The sequence below is a fragment of the Rutilus rutilus genome (assembly GCF_951802725.1).
Source record: "Rutilus rutilus genome assembly, chromosome: 7".
Lineage (NCBI taxonomy): Eukaryota > Metazoa > Chordata > Actinopteri > Cypriniformes > Leuciscidae > Rutilus > Rutilus rutilus.
In genome coordinates, this window is record NC_140221.1 from 16198545 (window position 1) to 16222052 (window position 23508).

Here is a 23508-nt window from a genome sequence, read left to right on the forward strand (position 1 = left end):
ATAATTAAGAAGTTATAATCAACTAAAGATGTTATGAATCTGCCAGGAAGAGGACGTGTGTCTATATTGTCTTAATGCACGGTGAGGAGGATGGTTTGAGCGGCCAAAGACTCTTCAAGGATCACAGATGGAGAATTGCAGAGATTAGTTAAGTCTTGGGGTCAGAAAGCCACAAAAAAAAAAAAAAAAAAAAAAAAAAACCTACATCCCCACATGTTGTTTGGGAGGGTTTCAAGAAAAATCCTCCTCGCTCCTCCAAAAACAAACTCCAGCAAATTTAATTGTCAGACATGACTGGAACTTCAAACAGCACAGGGTTCTGTGGTCAGATGAGACTAAAAAAATTGCTTTTTGGCAGCAAACACACTAGATGGGTTTGGTGAACACAAGGATAAAAAGTACCCCATGTGTACAATTTAATATACCGTTGGATCTTTAATGTTGTGGGCATATTTTTCTGCTGGAGGTCCTGGACATCTTGTTCAGATACATGGCATTGTAGATTCTATCAAATATCAACAGATAAAAAATCTAAACCTGACGCCTTCTGCTAGAAATCTTATAATGGGCCGTGGTTGGATCTTCCATCAGGACAACGATCCAAAACAAACATCAAAATCAACACAAAAATTTGTTGCGGAGCACAAAATGAAGCTTCTGCCATGACCGTCCCAGTCCCCTGACCTGATGAGTGGAGTGAACTGAAGAGAAGCACAAACATGGATCTGGGAATCTGAAGGATCTGGAGAGATTCTGTATGGAGGAATGGTCTCTGATCTCTTGTCAGGTGTTCTCCAAACTCATCCGGCATTATAGGAGAAGACTCAGAGCTGGTATCTTGTCAAAAGGAGATTGCAAAAAGTATTTAATAAAAGGGTGCCAATAATTGTGGCCAACGTGTTTTGGAGAAAAACATTTATTTCATAATGTGATTTCCCCCCACATTCAATTCTTTTACTTAAATGAAAGGTTAGAATTTTGCAAATTTTTTGAATGAAAGATCAAAAGGATAAACGATGCAGATTTATTTTTTACAGCCAGTTTTGATCATATTTACCAGGGGTGCCATTAATTGTGGAGGGCACTGTATGTTGCTGACCACAAACTTTTGAAATGTAGTGTATTTAATATTTTTATATTAAGTCTCTTATGCTCAACAAGGCTGCTTGTAAAAATTGCAATTTTAAACCAATTTAAAATAACAGCATGATGAGTGAGTGTCATGACAATGGCAAATCGGCTCTGATGTGGCATTTCATTTATGTTGAACTAAAGCCTGAAACCTAAACCTACCTGGAACTTTAAAACAATTATTTTGCTGCCTTGAATGCATTGGCATATCCTGAAGGAAATACCAGTCTTGTTGTGTTTTATTAATATTTCTGTACTGATGCCAAAATTTAAAAAGGTTTCGTATTTAAAGACATTTTCGTAACACTATTGTACTTTCTCACAAGGACCTGCAGACATATTGTGATTTTGCGGAAGTTGTCGATATCAGTATCAGACAAGCCAGCAAAGAGGGAACCAACATGAACCGCATTGTCGCCATCAACAGACAGGATGGAAAAATTCTAGTAAGTCTGTTGTAACTCTCTGGGATATCCTTTAATTGTTACTCTATTTTAAAGGGTCTCAAAGTGCCTTTGAACTACTGGATTTGTTCCTGCTATTATCTTTGAGAATATTTACAGATCATGCACTAAAATGGGATTTCTTTTTTTATTTTCATACAGGAGCTGGTGTTTTCCACCTCAATGGAGGCGTTGTCATTTGTGTCTCTAATCGATGGCTACTACAGACTGACCACAGATGCCCATCACTACCTCTGCAAGGATGTCGTCCCACCCCATCTGCTGGAGGCCATCGAGAGCTACTGCCACGGGCCGATATCGTAAGCACTACGGGTTCAGATTTCTCTAAACGATTTATTATAGAGCCCCATTTCTGGGACTTTTATATGTTGTTTTTTTCAGATTTAGAAGATTTGCATTCATGCATTATTTTTAAGCGTCATCATTGTTTTCATTGCCTGTGTTGACAGAATGGAGTTTGCAATCAGTAAACTACGCAAGTCAGGGAACCAGAGAGGTCTCTTTGTGCTCCGGTGCAGCCCCAAAGACTTCAACAAATACTTCCTGACTCTTGCAGTCGGGGTACGTTTTTGCAAAGTGCCATTTTAATTACACAAAACATAATATATTATCAATTAGTAGCATTTTGTACTTAAGATCGAATATTCCTCCACTATAATCCCGACCTTCATATACTACCAATCAAAAGTTTGAAGATTTTTTGATGTTTTTGAAACCAAGGCTCACCAAGGCTACATTTATTTGATCAAAAATATAGTAAAGTAATATTGTGAAATATTATTACATTCATTCTTATTTAAAATAACAGTTGTCTATTTTATGTTTAGTAACATATTTTTGGAAGAAGTCTCTTATGCTCAGCAAGGCTGCATTTATTGGAATTGAATTTATTTGTATTATTGTGGAATATTATTATAATTTAAAACAGCTCCTTTATATATTGCAAAATGTAATTTATTCTTGATGGCAAAAGCTGAATTTTTAGCATCATTACTCCAGTCTTCATTGTCACATGATCCTTCAGAAATCATTCCTATATGCTGATTTGCTACTCAAGAAACATTCCATATTACATCAATGTAGAAAGCAGTTGTGCTGCTTAATATTATCGTGGAAAACGTGATACTTTTTTAATTTCAGGATTGTTTGATGAATAAAAAGTGAAAAAGAACAGCATTTATTTGAAATAGAAATCTTTTGTAACATTATAAATGTCTTTATCGTCATTTTTAACCCATTTAATGCATCCTTGCTGAAGAAACATGTTAATTTCTTTCTCAAAAATATCTTACTGACCCCAAAACTTTTGAACGGTGGTGTACATCAGCTATGTCCTTCTAAACATCCTGACAGTCTCTTGACATAATGATTTCTTTCCCTCAGGCGTATGAGGATGTAGAGTACAAGCACTGCCTGATCACCAGGTCCGAGAATGGCGACTACAATCTTAGTGGAACCAAAAGGAGTTTTAGAAGCTTGCAGGAGCTGCTCAAGTGCTACCAGAAGGAAACCGTGAAATCAGATGGTGTCATCTTTCAGTTTAGCAGGTGCTGTTCACCGAAGGCCAAAGGTCAGTACTGCACCTGATATTCTCATTATGGTTATATGCAGGGCTTGGCATTAACACCCGCCAAATGCGTGTGGATTTCAGCAGTGGCGTGTAATGCAGTCACTCCTACTAGCCACTTTGGCGGGTTGGATTTTATATAATATACATTTTTCAATTGTAGTCTTTTAAAAATGCATCTGAAATAATAAACTAAATGCTATCTAGTTTTGTCAAAGGTATCGATATGGAAATATCTGAAACTCTTCTGCGGAATAGATACACAAGATACCAGCTGCTCGTTCTCGCTCTCTAATTCTCCCACAGCGAGTTGACACACAAACCCTTTACTCACTTGTTTCACTTGCTCTGGATGAATATTGTTGGTGGTACAGGGCTTGAATTTCAGCAAGGGAATTGCGCATATTTAGCATAATTTTACTCATTCCCGCAGATTTTGTGCTCACACCCAAAGTGCGTGCGCACAAAGACAAGTGCAGTATATTGGCTGTATAAAACCGTATAATGGATCTGTGCGTCAGGTCTTAAAATACCGACTGCCAAATTATGAGGTAATATTAAAAAAGTATATATATGCTAGGTTTCCCCCTATGGTATCAATGTCACAATTGTGGCCAGTGAAAATGCTGTGTAGCTAGTAAGTTTGGAAAACCACTAGCCACAGTGGCTGGTTAGGAAAAAAAGTTAATGTCAAGCCCTGGTTATATGCCATACGAATACCAGAAATGTACAACTCTACAATATCACCTGGAAATAATAATAATAATTCGTTACATTTATATAGCGCTTTTTCTGAGACCTCAAAGCGCTTTACATAGAAGGGGGGAATCTCCTCAACCACCACCAATGTGCAGCATCCACTTGGATGATGCGACGGCAGCCATATTGCGCCAGAACGCCCACCACACACCAGCTTACTGGTGGAGAGGAGACAGTGATGAAGCCAATCAGTATATGGGGATGATTAGGAGGCCATGATAGACAGAGGCCAAGGGGCAGATTTGGCCAGGATGCCGGGGTTATACCCCTACTGTGATTAGATCCTGTGATTTTGAATGACCACAGAGAGTCAGGACCTCGGTTTAACGTCTCATCCGAAGGACGGTGCTCTTTTTGGCAGTATAGTGTCCCCGTCACTATACTGGGGCATTAGGACCCACATAGACCACAGGGTGAGCGCCCCCTGCTGGCCTCACTAACACCTCTTCCAGCAGCAACCTGGTTTTCTCAGGAGGTCTCCCATCCAGGTACTAACCAGGCTCAACCCTGCTTAGCTTCAGTGAGCAACCAGTCTTGGGCTACAGGGTGATATGGCTGCTGACTGGATGGAAAACAAACCTTTTAGATTTGGAAAATGTTTTGTTGATCCTTTTATAATGGGTTGATGGTTTACTTTTTTTTGCTTTGTGTTTTTGATGTAAATAGAGAAGTCGAGTTTGTTGGTGTGCCGAAGTCATCGGGGTTTGGAGGTTCCCCTGTCTCCCTCACTGCAGAGACACAACATCAGTCAGATGGTATTCCACAAAATCAGGAAAGAAGACCTTGATCTTGTAAGCATCCTGTTATCTTATACATGTGATAAGATTTTTTGAGATTACGTTTGAGCATGGATGCAGTAAATTGATCAAATGTGACTGTAAAGACATTTATAATGTTACAAAAGACTATTTTAAATAAATGCTCTTCTTTTGAACTTTTTATTCATCAAAGTATCCTGAAAAAATATATCACCGTTCCCCAAAAATATTAAGCAGCACAACTGTTTTTAACAAATATAATAATAAGAAATGATTCTTGAGCAGCAAATCAGCATATTAGAATTGATTTCTGAAGGATCATGTGACACTGAAGAATGGAGTAATGATGCTGACAATTCAGCTTTGCCTTCACATGAATAAATTACATTTTAAAATATAATGTATAAAACAGTTATTTTAAGTTGTTTAAAATATTTTGTTCAAATAAATGCAGCCTTGCTGAGCATAAGATACTTCTTTCAAAAACATTAAAAACCTTACTGACCCCAAACTTTTGAATGGTAGTGTAAATGTCAAGTTTCATATGATTATGAAACATTGTTTCCAGGGTGAGAGTCAAGGTCAGGGGACATTCACCAAGATCTTCAAAGGGATTCGGAAAGAGCAGGGAGACTACGGAGAAACCCATAAGACTGAAGTCATTGTCAAAGTTTTGGACAAAGCACACAGAAATTACTCTGAGGTAAGATATAGATAAAATGTCCTATTTTAAGAGAGAGTTTCGTCAAAGTGGGCCACATAAATGTAGGGGGAAGTGTCAACTGATTCTGGAGTCATTTTGGAATTGAATTGTGACTCCCTGAATCGAAAAGCGAATTGAATCCTGGCGACCCACTGTCCTGCAGAGTTTCGCTCAAATAAACCTGAACCAGCTATTCAAGCTTTTCAGGATCACTTGAAAATCACAGGTGTGCTGAAGCAGGTTGTATATAAACTTTGCAGGTCAGTGGGTTTCCAGGAGCAGGGTTGAAACCTCTGCTTTAATATAACATGTTATATCAAGATATCTCACTAAAGGAAGTATACTTGTTTGTGCTTGATTAACTGATGTAGTGGTTTCTTCAGTCTCTTAATTTTTTCCCCCACTTTAAGTCTTTCTTTGAGGCAGCCAGCATGATGAGCCAGCTCACCCACAAGCATCTGGTGTTGACTTACGGGATCTGTGTGTGCGGAGATGAGAGTAAGTGTTCACAATGTTCACATGTGACCAAAATGATTTACCGCCGCATACTTGAGCTTGTGGATTTTTTTGGTCTTAGACATCATGGTGCAGGAATATGTGAAGTTTGGGTCATTGGACACATACCTGAAGAAAAACAAGAACTCAATATCAGTTAATATCCTGTGGAAGTTGGAAGTGGCCAAGCAGCTTACCTGGGCTATGCTTTTTTTGGTAAGAAATCGCAACAATTCAGGATTAGCCCATGTGGATTGTGAGCCAAGTAGACTAATGCTTTTGTTCTTTCACACTCAGGAGGAAAAGAATCTGGCTCATGGGAATGTGTGTGCAAAAAACATCCTTTTAATCAGGGAGGAGGACAGGACGTTGGGAACCCCTCTATTCATCAAACTAAGTGACCCTGGCATCGGCATCACAGTGCTGCCCAGAGAGAGTGAGTGAACCGCATGACGGCTCTTTGGAGAACTTGTGTGAATCTGTAGCCGGCTTTTCATTACCTCTATATATTTGGCCTTCTAGAGGCAGTGGCACAGACCTTTCAAACTGGTCATGAAGCAACCGCTACCCTCCACTTATTCCCTATGGTAAAGTGAATGAATAATGACTATGTATATTTCCACATAAAACAAATAACTGCCGATACGTCTGAAAGAAAAACGGTAGGTTTTTTAGGGCTAATCAACGTAAAAAATTATTTAACTAACCGTTCATACCCACCAATTTTACAGAAAAGGGCTTTTCACACTTGAAATGGTTAACCCTGGGTCAACGAAAACCTGGGTTATCTTGCTTCACACATCACACTGCTCATGATTTACATGTGTTTAGCAATTAATCATGGGTATTCATAAGATGACATTTCACACTGTACATTCCTAAACCCTCAGTTATTGTCATAATCTGCGTATTTGTGGCGTAAGTGTCACTGATTGGATGAACGCAGCACGTGACCTTTTTATATAAAAGCTCTAGCATTGCACTTGCTCATATTATACATTGCCGAATATACTATCAAGGTTTTTTTTTTTTTTTTTTTTTGGTCTATAAAAGTAAGAATGAAATGGTCTCTTCTTCACTCCAGTTGATGCATTTTAGTCGCCATTTGACATTTTTCTCATCAAAATGCAGAGTTGACTGTTTATACAACACATTTCGGTGACAAGATACCATGAAGTAGAATGTCAGTGCTAGAACTATTTTAGCAGAAGCATATTTTACTTGTTGTCATGCACACTGACCAGTAGAGGGCAGACGTCATCTTATTAAAGAGATGGTTCACCCAAAAATGAAAATAATGAAAATTCTGTTATCATTTACTAACCCTCATATTGTTCAAAACCTGTAAGACTTTCTTCTGTGGAACACAAAAGAAGATATTTTGAAGAATGTTTTTTAACTGTTTTTGTACACACAATGAAAGTCAGTGGGGCCCAAAACAACAAAAAACACAGAGACATTATTTCACAGCAGAAAAAAAGTCATACAAGTTTGGAATGATATGAGGGTGATTTAAATGATGACTGAATTTTAATTTTGGGGTGAACTATCCCTTTTAAGATTTGTTGTTAATAAGGTCCAAAAGCATTCTGTCAAATAGTGGTGTGGTAAACAAATGTGCGTTGTTTTAATAGCCGATGGCCAATATAATGATAACTTGAAATGAAAGCCACTTACATGTACATTAAACTGCTTATATTTACTAAATTAAATTAACTTTATTTAACAAAATTAAATTAGGCCAAATGGGAGTTTATTTGCCTGATCCCTTAAAATTCATCTTTGATCACCAAAATTATTATTATTATTATATTTTTTTTTTTTTTTTTTTGTGAAAATAATTCATGCCTTTAAAAAAGCTTGACGATAACTCCACACCCTTGCTTCGTTTAGAATACGTAGATCAATGAACATGCAAATTATCCCTGCTCAGAATACCTGATCCGCTCATCAACTTTACTGTAATAAACGCTGCACAATGGCAAGTGGAAATACTGGTTTAATCCAGCCATACAGTATGTTTGAACCAGAAACTGATTCAGAAGAAGCGGAAGAGCAAATTATACAGGCTCGTCTAAAAGTCGATGCATCAGAATGGTAATGCGTTTTATGCTCTCTATGTCAGAGATATAACGGTAATTAATATGATTAGCCCTTGGCTTGACTACGCTAATAATGTGCTGCTAATGTTACTCAAACCATGTTCCCATTCACCATCTCTGAGTTACACAGCTGCCTTCTAACAATCAGTATCCTCATGCTTTGAACAATTGAGAAAGTCAGTGGAGAAAGGCATATAGTTCATCATAACATCGTAATATACATCATTTACGTAATTCACCTGCTATATTGCTAAATGTACCTGATTTTTCATATCACCAGAAAAATATGCCTACTTTTGAGACTCACCTACTTCACAGCAGTTAATGATATGATAAAGCCCGCCCGCACGTTGACGGGAATGGTTACAACATGTTTTTGAATTAGAAAACAAGGGCGATTTCAAACTGCGTTTTTGAGACCGTCTTTGGTTCATTGCAGTTTTCAGGAGAAAATACTCTGCAATGGTGTTGACTGATGAATTTGCACATGAAAGTATATTTTAAAAAAACCCCGCAAACATATAAACATTAAAAACGTTTTCACCACAGAGGGTCTTTAATATGTAGATAATGGGTTGTCACATTTGATTTAAATATTTGCATTTAATTTTAAGTTCATTTTAAATATTTTTATAGTTCTCGTGGAGCGAATCCCCTGGGTGTCCCCTGAATGCATCTTAGATCCGAAAAACCTGAGTCTTGCCTCAGACAAATGGAGCTTTGGGACAACTTTATGGGAGATTTGCAGCGGAGGAGAAAAGCCACTTGCCAACATGGACAGTTCCAAGGTGAAGCAACACTTGTGTCCACAGTATACTAATACAGTAAATATTTATTAGAAAAGCCTGTTTTAGTACAAAGTGCTGTTAAAGAAATAATCCGTACGAACATTTCTTGTAATCCTCCATTCAGAAACAATTGTTCTATGAAAACCATCACCAACTTCCTGCTCCCAAGTGGACAGAACTTGCTAACCTGATCAACAGCTGCATGGACTACGAGCCAACATTCAGACCTTCATTCAGAGCCATCATACGAGACCTCAACAGTCTCTTCTGCCCAGGTCAGGACAGTCACATGTAACACACCCAGTCCCACTGGCATTTTGATGCCACAATTTATTTGTGTTGTTGCTCATTCTTGCACTTGCTGTGTAATGTTGAGTGATGAAATGTGTTCTCAGATTATGAGATCGTGAAGGAGAGTGACATTTTACCCAGCAGAGCAGGAGCATCTGGATTCAGTACTGGAGCGTTTGAGAATGAGGAGCCAGTGCAGTTTGAGGAGAGACATCTCATTTTCCTACAGCAGCTTGGCAAGGTAGATCATTTTATTTTATATATAAACTACTAATTTTTATGTTTTTTTGTTTGTTTGTTTTTTCAAAGAAATGTATAATTTTATTCAGCAAGACATTTATAATGTTGAAAACGATTTCTATTTCAAATAAATGCTAACATTCTTTTCATCAAAGAGTCTTGAAAAAATGTATTGTGGTTTCAACAAATATATTGTTTTCAACATCAATAATAAGAAATCAGCATATTAGAATGATTTCTAGAGGATCATGTGACACTGAAGACAATAACTGCATCCTAATAGTTGACTAATTGCTAGTCGACCAGAAGAGGCTTAGTCGACCAAGATTTTATTTGTCTGTTAGTCGCGGGAAAAAAGTGTCGGAAGTCTGTAGGGCTGTCAAAATTGCTCAAAAATGACGTTCGAATATTCCCTCTAAAAAACACACGAATATTCGAACTATTTGAACATCTGGTTGCGCATTTTGTCAATGACAGGACAAATTAATACAAAGAGACATAACTACTTGTATAGGTAGTTTATTTAAGTTTAAACATATTTGACAACATATTTGACAAACGTTATTACACCCCGCCTCTAGGGGAATATAGGAAACTCTAAAAAGGCGTAATAAATAAAGTTGGGTTGTGGTAATGGAATCCCAGCAACGAATCACTCCAGTCGATAATCAAACACATACACAAATCTCAGCAGAAAAAGTAATACATTTATTAAGGAATAACAAGTGAAATAAAGAGCATCTCTTCAGGGTGTCCCAAAGGCCAAAATAACAAACAAAATAAATATAAAAAAGAAAGAGGGGGAAATGAATAACCTAATCCAATAATGAAAGAAAATACATTTATCTTACCTAACTCCCTGCCAAAAACAGAGCTCAAAACAATTTCTAAATAAACAAGGCAGGACACTCCTACGCTCCACATGTAGAATATGTTGGTGGAACATAAGGGGACCGGTTTCAGATGTTGCAGAAAGATACACGTTCCCTTGAACTAATTAAATGAACACAGAGCAATAGAGAAACAATAGGCTAAATAAACACAGGTCGTAACACCCTCACACATAAAGAATCTACATAGAATACAGTAGATTTACTCAGAATTAAACGACCGTGATAGTGCATCGGCCAACACGTTATCCTTGCCTTTCTTAAAGCGAATTTCCAGGTTAAAATCCTGGACAAAGAGAGACCAGCGGATAATTCGTTGATTTGAGTTTTTCATCCGAGACAAAAGCCATTAAAAAGGCTAACGCCTCCTTCTCAATGGTACTGTAGTTTAACTGATGTTTCAGAAATTTCTTAGAAAAGTACCCAACAGGATGCTCAATCCCAATTTCATCATCCTGCGGAAGGACAGCACCTTCATCCAAATGAAATGCACATAAATAATTTGGTGCCGTTAAGACAGGAGCACTACTCAAATGGGTTTTTATAGAATCAAATGCAGTCTGGCATTTGACACATGAAGCATATTTTTTAGAGGCAACACAACAACTGATACATTTTTACAAAATCCCTGATAATAGCCAGACATTCCTAGGAATCTCCTGAGTTCACGTTTCGTACGGGCCCCTGCAAATTCTGCAATAGCTTGCACTTTCAAAGCAACAAGTCAACCTGCCCTTGCCCCACCTGTTCCCTAGATAGGTAATTGTCGCTTTGCCAAACTCACACTTAGCCAAGTTAAGAGTGAGTGTTGCATCCAGTAAACGATTAAAAACAGTGCTCAAAGTTATCAAGTGCTCGTCCCATGTATCCGAGTAAACAACATCATCGTGTTTGAAACCGGCTTAAACAGGTTTGAAACAGGCTTTTGAAACAGGTTTCAGTTTGAAACACCACCCTGCACTTGACTCCTCAAGCGCTGGAACATAGACAGCGCTGTGCAGTCCGAACGCCATCACCCTATAATTAAGGAAATCATCCGAGGTAACGAAAGCGGATATTTCGTCCGCGCACTCCTTGCCAGTACTCCTTTAGCATATTGAGTTTTGTGACGAAGCGCGTAGAGCCTACTTTATCAATGCAATCCTCCATAAGTGGGAGGGGAAACGAATCTGGTTTTGTCACAGCATTTACTCTTCTATAATCCGTGCAGAACCGTTGTGTTCCATCCGATTTCGGGACTAATAAACACGATGAACTTCAGGAGCTGAAACTCGGAACTGCGAATTAATTCGCAACTAGATATTTTACCTCGGCCTCCATAACTTTACGTTTAACAGGGTTCACTTTATAAGCACGTTGCTTAATCGGTGAATGATCACCTACGTAAATATCATGCTTCAGTACTTGAGTGCGGGTAGGAACGTCTGAAAACAACTCCGAGGATGAATTGATCAACTTTACTATGTCAGTGCGCTGAGGGTCAGATAAATGTGCCAGATGAGAGGTTAAATTCTCCAAAATGGTAGAATTATTCAATCTGCCACCCAACACCAGGGTACTCTGCAGATTCAGTCCATCTTCATCAACATCACTGTCAGAAGCAACCACGATCGAATCCACTGGAGTGATAACAGAGCTTTTTAACTCCATATCTTACCCATAATTAAGGCCTTTTCTCAGAAAATGGCAACATACTAGCCAACACAAACGACTGATTGGCCCCTGTACCCCACAACATGGTTACAGGAACCAGGTCTCGCTCAGATCCACTAAGAAAAATCATCCCCTGACACACAAAAGGATCATATGCGGCATCAATATTCGAACTAAGTTGACTGCCAATTTTCTTAACAAGACCAACACTTTTGGCTGACTTCCATTTTTCAGTGAGGGACAATTCGCAATCAAATGACCAAGTCCATGGCAGTAAAAACATTCACGGGATTCAACTGATATTACTTGCTTAGGTAGACCTGCTTTCGAGATTTTTGCATTTTTCTCTGAGGATGGAGAATAAAATTTGTGACGTACAACAAACGCATTTTTGTGAGTCAGAGTAAACTCATCTGCACAGACAGCAGCCTTGGCAAGAGTCAAAACTCTCTTTTCGTTCAAATAGACAACAATTCGGTCTGGCAATGAATTTTTTTAATCTTTTAAATCAACTCACTGAGTTTTTCCAAATTAGCGACTCTGCTGGAGTGACACCATCTATCAAAAAGCACAGTCTTCTCGTACACCCTTAGCACCGCACTTTTCAGTTTATCATTACTTTCAGTGTATCGCCAAAATACGAATCTACCTCATTATCTCTAAATGTGGGCACTAGGGTTAGATGACGACTAACATCAAAATCAACAGAATGACCAGGAGCCACAGACAAAGGCACAGAGGGTGAATGATAGTCAACACTAGTAGAGGGTATATAAAATTGAGTCTTAAAGGGTCATGACACCCTAAACCAAAATTTCTGAGATTTTAACAGAGGTATGTGTGTTGAACACCATTGAAGACAAAGTTAGCATCTGTTAGATTTAATAGTAGGGGGAAAATGGTTAAATTTTAGTTTTTTTCCGCTATTTTCGTCTTCCGGGTTTAAAATCTTCATCGTGTCCACGTCACAGACTATGACGTGGCAGAGCACTATAGTACTCTGATGACTCATCGGTGTCTCATAATTATTAATGAGACTGAGTTTTTTATCCAATGAGAAGACACTTTCTATTAATTATTCATGACACCACGTGGATCTTTCCAATGACAGACATGTCAAACTATGATATCGCCTATCGCGTAGTAGATGAGAGAGGTAATATGGAATGCGCGTTTGTTTTCGTGGTGCAAAAGTTCCAGTGCATCTTTCCCCGCGATGCTGCCAGGGCTAGACTCTGACTGCGGGCGGCTGGTTGGCCATCAACCACGGACACATCTAAACTATGTAGCAACCGTACAACTGGAGAATGGTGGACTTCGGCCTTGTACACCAATCGAGGTTTCGTCTTGCGAGTGATGCGGTCCCGAGGACTTTTCTATCGCTTCAGAGGTGTGTGTGTGTGTCTAAAATGTAACCCTGACCGTTTTACTTGCCTTTTGTTAAATAATCACTCGTTATAAAAATTTTGATATTTCGATAATACCTCAAAATTGTATGGAACGTATGCTTCATTTGTGCAAATTTCTATGTCACTGTCCATCTTTATTATGTGGGTTTAGGGGGCGCGTAGATGGCTATGTACGGAACTTTTTTTTTTATTTTTTTTTTATATATATATATTATAATGACATAATTATACATATACATGTGCATTTATATGTTTTAAATACAATTATAAGGTGTCAGTGTATTTCATTAGACTATAACTTTGCCAGCTATAAAAAAATCTAGCATTTCCTCATGTTTTACCACTGATTTTTATTGACAGTTGATATGCATGCATGGGCCACTGGCGATGACAGTCCCCCCTCTCCCCTGCCGTGCCACACCACACCCACTCCCCTCCTTTCTTCTCACAACCACCACGCCCAATTAAGTTGCATTTTTCAAAAAGATTGTGAGCTAGACTTGAGCTGAAAGAGGGGGGTGTCGTGACCCTTTAACTGAACTGGAACGATGATCCATCAGCCTGCGTTTCTAGTTCACACTGCCTAAAACGTAACAGTTGAGTAGTGTGCTCCTGATGTTTTATTTCGAGATCTAATTGCTTTAACTGAATAGCTAGTTTTAAATCCTCTGAGTTTACACCACTAAGTGAGCGCAACATGGGATCTGAACTCGCAACATCAATGCTATCTTCATCACTTACCTCAATGTTAGAACTAGGCTGCAAAATTCCCTGCTTAATGCAGCTTGAATTACGTCTCGCAGTTCCTTCTTTCTAGCAGTTTTTATAATAATATCATAGAAGTCAGTGATTAAGTATAAATCAACTTTCCGACGGGACTCCAAAACTTCACATGAAGGAGCCTGTTTTTAAATGCCTCAATACTAAATTCCATTTATCAACCTACCACTATATACGCATGGAAAAAAACTGCCAATCAAAACATAAAATATATGTGGTACTCGCCAGCAAAGCCGCAAACTTCTCAATTTGGATCGGGCGAATTTCCAAATCAAAAATAGAACTGGTCGGACGAGCCCCCAATTATTACGCCCCGCCTCTAGGGGAATATAGGAAACTCTAAAAGGCGTAATAAATAAAGTTGGGTTGTGGTAATGGAATCCCAGCTACGAATCACTCCGGTGGATAATCAAATTACAGAAAAAGTAATACATTTATTAAGGAATAACAAGTGAAATAAAGAGCATCTCTTCAGGGTGTCCCAAAGGCCAAAATAACAAACAAAACAAATATAAAAAAGAAAGAGGGGGAAATGAATAACCTAATCCAATGATAAACCGCTTTGGCAAGCTTTATGCATGCGCTTGAGAATTTAAGGCTCATTTCAGTCAGGACCACTTCGCCAAGTATGGATAAATAGATTTATTGCGATAATATAGCATACAGTTAGTGTTGGCGGTATGGATCTGTTCTGGGCAAAACTCCCACGCCTGTCCATGCAGCTATGCCTGGACAGAGCGGGAGAGCAGCAAGGCAAACCCCCCATGGAGTACAGAACAGAACCAGTATATGCATGATTACAATTCTCAATTACATGAGTTGAAATGAGCAATTACATGTGAAATGCAATACATAATAGAAAATTTGCCAAGATTACACTGTAAAGAAAACAAGTGATCAGAAAGATGAAGATTTGGTTCGGAGGAGTTGGGGTTGGAGGAGGGAGTTTAGATGCGAGCAGCAAGCTATGTGGGAAATGCTGAAGGAGTGTGAGATTTATGTGTGCCGCTGAGATAGATGTCGACACCGGATTGGACCACGTCATGAACAGCTGGCTAACAGCTGATGCGGGATTGGCTGACGTGGCCTGCCTGAACTAACGCGATGCTTGATTATTATGATTTATATGAATCATTAATATTTCATGTGCGATTAGTCGACTACTCGCTTAATTGAATGACGAGTCGACTAGAAAAATCTTTAGTAATGGCTGCTGAAAATGTAGTTTTGCCATCACAGGAATAAATGACTTGTATGACTTGACTTAAAAATATGTTTAAATAAAACAGTTATTTTAAATTGTAATAATATTTAACAACATCACTGTCACGTTTGTTATCAAATATGTGCAGCATTATTTCAAAAACAGTAAACGTTTGAATGGTTGTCTATGTATGAATTGTCGATTTGCTTCATATTTCTTTAATGCTTAAAGGGGAGCATCAAGTGTAGTTCTGCAGATTTTTATTTATTTTTTATGACTATTTCAATTGCCACAGTATTTGGAAAATAGTAAAAAAAAAAATTATAATGTGTGCTAACCACAGTAATTATATTCCTGTTTCCAGGGAAATTTTGGCAGTGTGGAAATGTGCAGGTATGATCCCCTGCAGGACAACACCGGTGAGGTGGTGGCAGTGAAAAAATTACAACACAGCACCACTGAACACATCCGTGACTTTGAGCGGGAAATCGAGATCCTCAAATCCCTCCAGCATGAGAACATTGTGAAATATAAAGGCGTGTGCTACGGTGCAGGTATTGTACAAATGAAGTGTTGTGAAACCTTTTGTTGCTTTAGATGCGTCATCTTTAGACCCAAACATTTACTCAGAATTTGCACTTATGTGTTGATTGAGTCTTTTTACGATTGGCTAAACTGACATTGCTTGATAATTATGAATAAGATTGTAGTGCTGGCAGATGCATTGGCATGTGCTGTTACACTTGGTTCAACTACTTCAAATCAAAGTTTGATTCCAGACAAGCAATGCATAGAAATTAAACAAGTGGTATTTAGGCCATTTACCACCAGAATCACCAATGAACCAGAAAATTAAAATTTCTGTAAATGTTTTCAGCATTGATCAAGTTGACATTTCTTTGAGTGTCAGTAACTGAGCATTATAAGGCCATATTTTGATTAATATTAATAATACTCTTATTAAGATAAAATTAAGGTGTTGTGAGACCATCAGTCTCTTGACTGACCAGCACAATAATAGCATTAATAAAAGATCACAGTCTAATTACATGTGTTCCCATGAAAATTGGCTGTCCTGTTCAAACATATAAAGCATGAAATGAAAATTAGCCCAATCAATTTTTTTAATGCATGTTATTGATTTTATTTTTAACCATTTATCCATGTATATGCTTTATTTTTAAACCTTGCCATTTTTTTGATCAAAATATGTTCTGGTGAAATTACTTCTTCCACTACAAGTTTGCATTTAGATCTGTCTCCATCCAATCAACAATATATAGGCTCTCATTTAGTTTTCATTTACGCTTTCATTTAGTTGCAAATTTAATAACTAATGTAATTTGATATTAAAACTTATTGCATCTGTCTAGAAGTGCTTGAATCATCTTGGTCAAACTGATTAGATAATCCTTAAAACATTTGGTATGTTGCATTATCCTGCATTGCAAATCAGGCTTGTGCAAATTTCAGAATTGGCCTCCATTCAATTCATAAATTGGAATTTGAATTGAATTTACTCCACCCCACAGGACGTTGAATTGAATTGGAATTGGAATGACAGGAAGTGGAATTAAATTCATGGCAATTCAAAGAAATTCCACAGAGTCACACAACAGAAAGAATGTGTTGAGTCTCGCATGCATTCAGTGTTAGGAAAGTTACTTTGGAAATGTTATTGCTTACTGTTATTAGTTACCCATTATAAATGTGGTTTGGATTACTTTATTTGGATAACTTAATCAATGCAAAGCAATTTCGTTTTAAGTTGATTAGTAACTAATTGAATTAAACATTTTACCTCAGTAATACAACTAAATACAATTACATTAATTTTGTAATTTAATAACAGAAATTTCATTTTACATAACTATTTACTCCTCAACCCTGCATACATTTTGTTCTAAAATAGATATTGATCAAATTCTTGAAATAAATTCCCCCCTCAATGTTGTTTAATTAGTTTTGTTCCAATGTAATTTTCATTTCAAAGTAATCACACAAACACAAAGTTGTTGTAAATGCAGTTATCATTTATTCCAATGCAAAAAATGAATGAAATCCTTATTTTCAACAGTACAGAGAGGGAGGAGACCATTTGCAATATATGTAGCAACACTGTCAGTAAGAACAACTTGTCATCTATTAGTTGATGACCTCTTAGAGCTGGAACTGGCTGTTTCAGAAGGATTACCATGATCTTCATTCTGGTTTGGCTGGATTGTGTAATCGCTGGTTTCACAGTACATCAAGATTTCCTGATGTTTCTTCTGTAGAAAAAAAAAGTACCTCAATGTATATTACTCTTTAAGAGAACAAATATTTCTATTAATTCCACAATTGACAATAATTGTTTTCTTGATTTACAATAAGTAATAAGTAAAAAGTGTGCTTGCATGCTTTTAAACACATATGATATCCAGTGTTGGGGGTAACTCCTTACAAAGTAATGCCATAATAATATAATCATATTTGGCTGTAACTGAGTAATGTAGCACATTAATATTACTGTTACTGTTGTGTTGTGAGTTAAAGGGGTGTATAACCCTTCATGAGCTATATGCCAGGCTCTTGCTGTGTTGCACTACAGTAATGTAATGAGTAGAGTAATGAGTTACTATCCATAGAGAATAACAAGTAAGGTAATGCATCATGGTATTTTTAAAAGTGAATAATGTGTATTACACATTCTTGAGTAGTGACCCCAACACTAGTTATATCAAATATCAGTTGTATAATACCATCAAGAGATGGTTTTCAAAATAGAAGACTGTCTGTCTGTTAACTTACTTGTAGATGCCTTTTGAAATTTGAAGTAGCCTTGACTGGAGCACTGCAGTGCTTGCATATGGCTCTGTGGTTTCCAGGTGTTCTTGATGGAATTGGTTCTTCAAAATGAACTTGTACAATGACCTTTTATGCCTGCTATTATTTTCCATGTCGCTGTTGTTACAGGTGTCAAATCTATCAACCTTTGTAATCTGAAGTTGTGAGGGACTTCTGAAACTTAAAAAGTCCAGTGTTGCCCATCAAATTATGCTTTCAAACAAATGTCCACCTGAAATTGTTTAGCAACCATTTTAAATACTTGGTTAAAGTAAAGCATTCTGGGAAATGGAGTCTCATGTTCCATCATGTTCCACAAAATTACAATTACAATAAATCAAACTTAATTATTTGTTCTGTGACTAGAGCTTTTAACATTCATTGCTGGGGGAAAACATATCCTTTTAATGTAATCTGTACAAGTAGTTCAAACTAATATCATTTATACTGCAATCATATCTGACATATACTGTAAAGCTTCATTGTTATACACTTCACTTGAAATATGTATATGAATTTCTTTGAATTTTTATTGAATTGCAATTCTGCTTCCTTTAATTCAAATTCGAATTGTAATTCTAGATCCTGTTTTTGACATCAATTCAAATTCAATTCAAATTCAAGAATTGAATTGGAATTTAAGGAGTCATTCTCAATTCAATTCTGAATTGTGCACAAGCCTGTTGCAAATTAATGTTTTACTTCCATAAATGCACCAAACCCAGCTCTTGTCTCAAAGAGATTCGAATCCGAACCAGAAGAGAACCCCCAAACGAGTGCATCATTTTTTAAAACCGTGTGCATCTAGTTATTGAGCGCTCTCCATTGTTTCTTGACAAATTTTTACCACATTGAAGAACTGTGCTTTTGTCTTGTTCTCTCAGGAAGGAGAAACCTTCGACTGATTATGGAGTACCTGCCTTACGGAAGTCTACGAGACTATCTCAACAAGAACAGAGACAGGATTGACCACAAGAAACTTGTGCATTATGCATCTCAAATATGCAAGGTAATAAATACCTTTCTTCTTATCAGGGCTGTGCACAGACCATTTGAGGGACGTGTGTTGAAACTGAAAAAGGGCACCCCCTCCCTTTTTTTTTTATATTTAGATTATTTAGTAAGCCTACATAAAAGGAAGAAATGGTCACATCTTCATGACAAATTCAATAACACAAAATAATATTCTCAAAAGCTTTAGATTTATTCACTATTAATAACAACCATAATAATAATATAGATATACAGGGTTTCAGGGCTATAAGGGCTAAAGCCCTAAAAAATACATGTTTTACTACATTTATACATGTGAAGACGAGCGGAGAGTATAGAATAGGCCTACTATAGATTCAAAAATTAGATAGATAGCGTATACGTGCATATTAACAGCCTTGAATTAACCATAGTTTAATATTATTTACCATAACATGATTAAATGTTCATAAATTAAGTGTATCAGCAATCATAAATCCAAGAAGAAATTTCTTAGAAATGTTACCTAGGTGACGAGGATCACTCAGTCGCTTTGTGTAAGTTCCAGTACGAAACAGCGCACGGGCGCACCTGTGCTTATGATTTTCCGATGGTAAAAACAAATTATAGGCTATGTTGTTGTATTACTTATCAGTTTTGACCAGCGAATGAGTGCAAATGTGCATTTTGTCCGTCATTAAAACTGCGCCGGCGGCATCACGTTACATTTTCATCAACAGGTTACAAACTAGTTTGTTGTGTTACTACTGGGCGCTCAGTTTTTCTTGTTGTAAAATACATTTTGCCAAAATCTCATTTTGAAATGCTATGAAATGCCTATGCACAGGCTATTTAAGTGTAGGCTATGTATTGGCTATGACTAGCAAATGACCTCTCTCTCAGGTCAGGTCCCACATGTCAGTCAGACATCAAATAAATAAAATATGAGCCTTTATAGACAGTGTTTAGTACTTATTCAAACAACAAGATCTTTGATTACCCTTGCAAAACTTCGTTCAGCTACTGTGTACAGTCAAGATAGAGGTTATCAGGCCCGAGTTATCAGGTTTACTGACAGTTTGAGGATCGAACAAGATTTACACAAGCTCTTTTTAAGAACTTTCATTGGCTAAATCTTTGAAGAACCAAGATTCCCTTTGTCTTAAAAACCCATATACGAAAAAGTGCGATTTATAGACTTGTGTGATTTAAAATCTTAAGATTCCATATGCATTTTTACAGTGAATATACACTTTTGAAGTTACGCCAAGCTCTAAAACAGGGGTTTAGCTCCAAACCTGATTAAAAAATAGAAATGAATGAGAAGTGCCTTAAACTAAATCATACCTGTTGCACAATTGTCTGTGACTTCTCTTATAAAACAGCATTTTTTTCGTGTATTCTTGAAATGTATATTAGTTATGCTTGTTGTTTTTGCTATGGTATTTTTAAACCATAGGCAAAAGTTCCTTGTGTTAGTGTTTCTTTAGCCTGTTGGTTTTTGTTCATGGTATTCAGCTACAAATAAATATTTTGCAATAAGACTTCAAATAAATGTGAATGATATCTATGTTTTTTTTTTACCTTATCAAAATCGAAATTAGGAATTGATAAGAATCGGAATTGGAATTGCTCAAATTCAAACGATACCCAGCCCTAGTCTTGTAGTAATATTATCATGCTTCTCTACTAATTTTATTCTGTAAGCCTCCTCCTTCTTTCTCTTAATTGCAAACAAAAAGTCTCTTCACTGTTTTTCCCTTTTTTACATTATCTTATTCCACAACAATGTTGAATCTCCTGAAATTGTCACGTCTGCTATGTCTCTACAGGGAATGGAATACCTTGCGACAAAGCGGTACATTCACAGAGACCTGGCCACACGAAACATCCTAGTGGAGAGTGAGTTCAGGGTGAAGATTGGTGACTTTGGCTTGACCAAGGTTTTACCTCAGGACAAAGAGTACTACAAGGTTAAAGAACCTGGAGAGAGTCCAATATTCTGGTATGTTTGTTTTTCATTGAAACCTGTATGACTTTCATGTTTTGTTGGAACGCAAAAGATGAAAGCAGAGGAAAGTGAGTCATAGGTGTTTAGAATAACATGTCTAAAAAATATTTGTTTGTTGTGACAGGTATGCGCCCGAGTCTCTTACTGAGAGTAAGTTCTCAGTAGCGTCGGACATCTGGAGTTTTGGAGTGGTTCTGTATGAACTCTTTACATACAGCGACAAGCTCTGCAGCCCACCTACAGTAAGTATCACAGCTGTTCTTTGACATTTCTCGTTTTGTTCTCTGGACATGCTGCATTCACAATAAGGGCAACATTTAACAGTTGCTTGTTTTGAATTGCTTTGGCTATGTAAATCACACAGGACGTCCAAAGAACTCGTCAACGACGCCGCATAGAGTAACTGTTAAATAAGAAGCTTTATTTTGTTGTGTTCAGGTTTTCCTGAGTATGATGGGAGGTGACAAGCAGGGACAAACGATAGTCTATCATCTCATTGAACTCTTGAAAAGAGGAAACCGTTTACCCCAACCTATGGGCTGTCCCTCAGAGGTACCAGATCTCAGAACACATTCAACACAACTGTATCATTTTTCATTTTTTTTTTATATATATATATACTTTGTTTATTGAGATGCAACAACTTATGCCAGTATAATACATTAAAAAGTTAAATCTCTTTTACAGAATAAAAAATAAATAATAATGATCAGGCACAGGTCAATTAGGATAGCTACACATTAAGAAGAGTTGGAAATAATTATGCATACAAGAGAAGCAAATCATGATATGAGAGGGGGAAATTTAGGAAAAATAGTAAGTGATTAGATGACTAATGATTTAGTGGTAATAAAATGCTAGTGAAAATAGGTTGATAATCAAGTTATCTTATCTCTTTCTACCTCAGAATTTGAAATAAAGATATAAAAAATATATATATTAAAAACTGTGGAAACATGTCATCACAGTCCGTGAAAAGGTTCTATTAGAATGATTTCTGAAGGATCATGTGACACTGAAAACTGGAGTTCAGCTTTGATCACAGGAATAAATTACATTTTACAATATATTACAATAGAACACAGTCATTTAAATTGTAATAATATTTCACAATATTACTGTTTTATTGTATTTTTGATCAAATAAAGGCAGAGCATAAGAGACTTATTTTAAACCAATAAAAGAATCTCACTGTATAATTGTGTAAATGATAAATAATTCAGGTCAAAAACAGGTCTTTGTAAATCAGCTCTTGTTAAACACTGACTTTTTGAATTCTTTTAGATGTGCGAGCTCATGCAGGAATGCTGGGACAACGATCTCAGTCTTCGGCCAACCTTCAAGGAGCTCGCTCTCCGTGTGGACCTGATCCGGGACGGTAGCGATTCAGACCGATATACCCAAGTGCCTGAGTTTTAAGGGAGAAGCTTCACTCGCTCACCGCTGCCACCCAGATATCCAGCTTTGAGTCTGTCCTCTGGCCCTGTCCGCTGTCTTAAAATCCTTCTTTGTGCCGTTACGGCAGATCTAACCCCAGGACTTGATCACCTCATCTTCTGTCTGAACAATTAACGTCATTTATATCAAGAATGGGTTTCTCTTTTGCTAGCAGTGCTGGCATGCGCCCCTCTATCAGCGATGGTATAAATGAATGAATCGTTTTATTAAGAAATGCAAAAGCTGTGCATTTTTACATCCACGTGTTTGTATGTACATATATAAAGATGATTTTATAATTTTATAAAAATGAAATGAATTGTTTGGAAGCAGCGTCATGTAAATTAAGATTTAAAAAAAATATATAATTGTTTATTGGTTGTTTGTTGTAATGCAGTTGGTATCTGATTGAAAAGATATAAAAGATCTTGCTATTGTAAGTCTTTCTGTTTTTCTTTGAATAAGAAATGCTAATGTGTTTCAGTCATCGCTACAGCCCAAAGTAGCCGCTAATGAGCCATTCCCCAGTGGCATATTCCCCATTAACCTCTTTGTAAAGCAATGGGCATGTGGAGTACGCGTTAACGTATTGCTCTTCAGCGCCACAGTCGGTCAAACTGCTATTCACAATTATTCAAGGCATTCTGTGGATAGACTATAGAAATACATTTTTGTTTTTTGTCCTCAAACAGTTTGATATTTACTTGAAGAAAGAACATGCGGTTTGTGTATTCTGATCCGTCATGCCCCTGGAGCTTTGGAATGGCAACAGTGTGGGGTGTCAAACATAGACTTGACATTATCCTCTTACCGCTGGCTGGTACCAGTTTTCACCACACCGACTGACCCTTGTGTTATTGGACCAATTTGAAAGTTTCCGAAATGAAACTGATCTGAGTACACTACTTAGAACTATTTTGTGACAATTGAAGCTTGTTAACATAAGCAGCATTGGCCTGTAAGCCAAACATTCGGCTTTGCTTTATCCTTTCATTGTTTACTGAAATGTAAACAGTTCAGTCGTTTCC

General features: G+C 37.2%; 1 protein-coding gene across 2 annotated transcripts in view; it reads left to right on the plus strand.

Annotated features, from left to right (window-relative positions):
* Positions 1–22920, plus strand: part of jak2b (Janus kinase 2b) — a 50512-nt gene extending 27592 nt beyond the window's left edge. For both annotated transcript variants that reach the window (XM_084414048.1, XM_084414047.1), the window contains exons 7-24: positions 1458–1577; positions 1737–1894; positions 2045–2156; positions 2979–3165; positions 4588–4712; positions 5248–5382; positions 5793–5880; positions 5960–6093; positions 6175–6313; positions 8616–8767; positions 8892–9042; positions 9163–9299; positions 15599–15788; positions 18945–19069; positions 20865–21037; positions 21168–21285; positions 21482–21595; positions 22328–22920. In XM_084414048.1, the coding sequence (XP_084270174.1) occupies positions 1458–1577; positions 1737–1894; positions 2045–2156; positions 2979–3165; positions 4588–4712; positions 5248–5382; positions 5793–5880; positions 5960–6093; positions 6175–6313; positions 8616–8767; positions 8892–9042; positions 9163–9299; positions 15599–15788; positions 18945–19069; positions 20865–21037; positions 21168–21285; positions 21482–21595; positions 22328–22462 (2493 nt within the window). In that variant the 3' untranslated portion in view covers positions 22463–22920. The remainder of the gene's footprint in view (positions 1–1457; positions 1578–1736; positions 1895–2044; positions 2157–2978; positions 3166–4587; positions 4713–5247; positions 5383–5792; positions 5881–5959; positions 6094–6174; positions 6314–8615; positions 8768–8891; positions 9043–9162; positions 9300–15598; positions 15789–18944; positions 19070–20864; positions 21038–21167; positions 21286–21481; positions 21596–22327) is intronic.
* Positions 22921–23508: the final 588 nt, after the last annotated feature.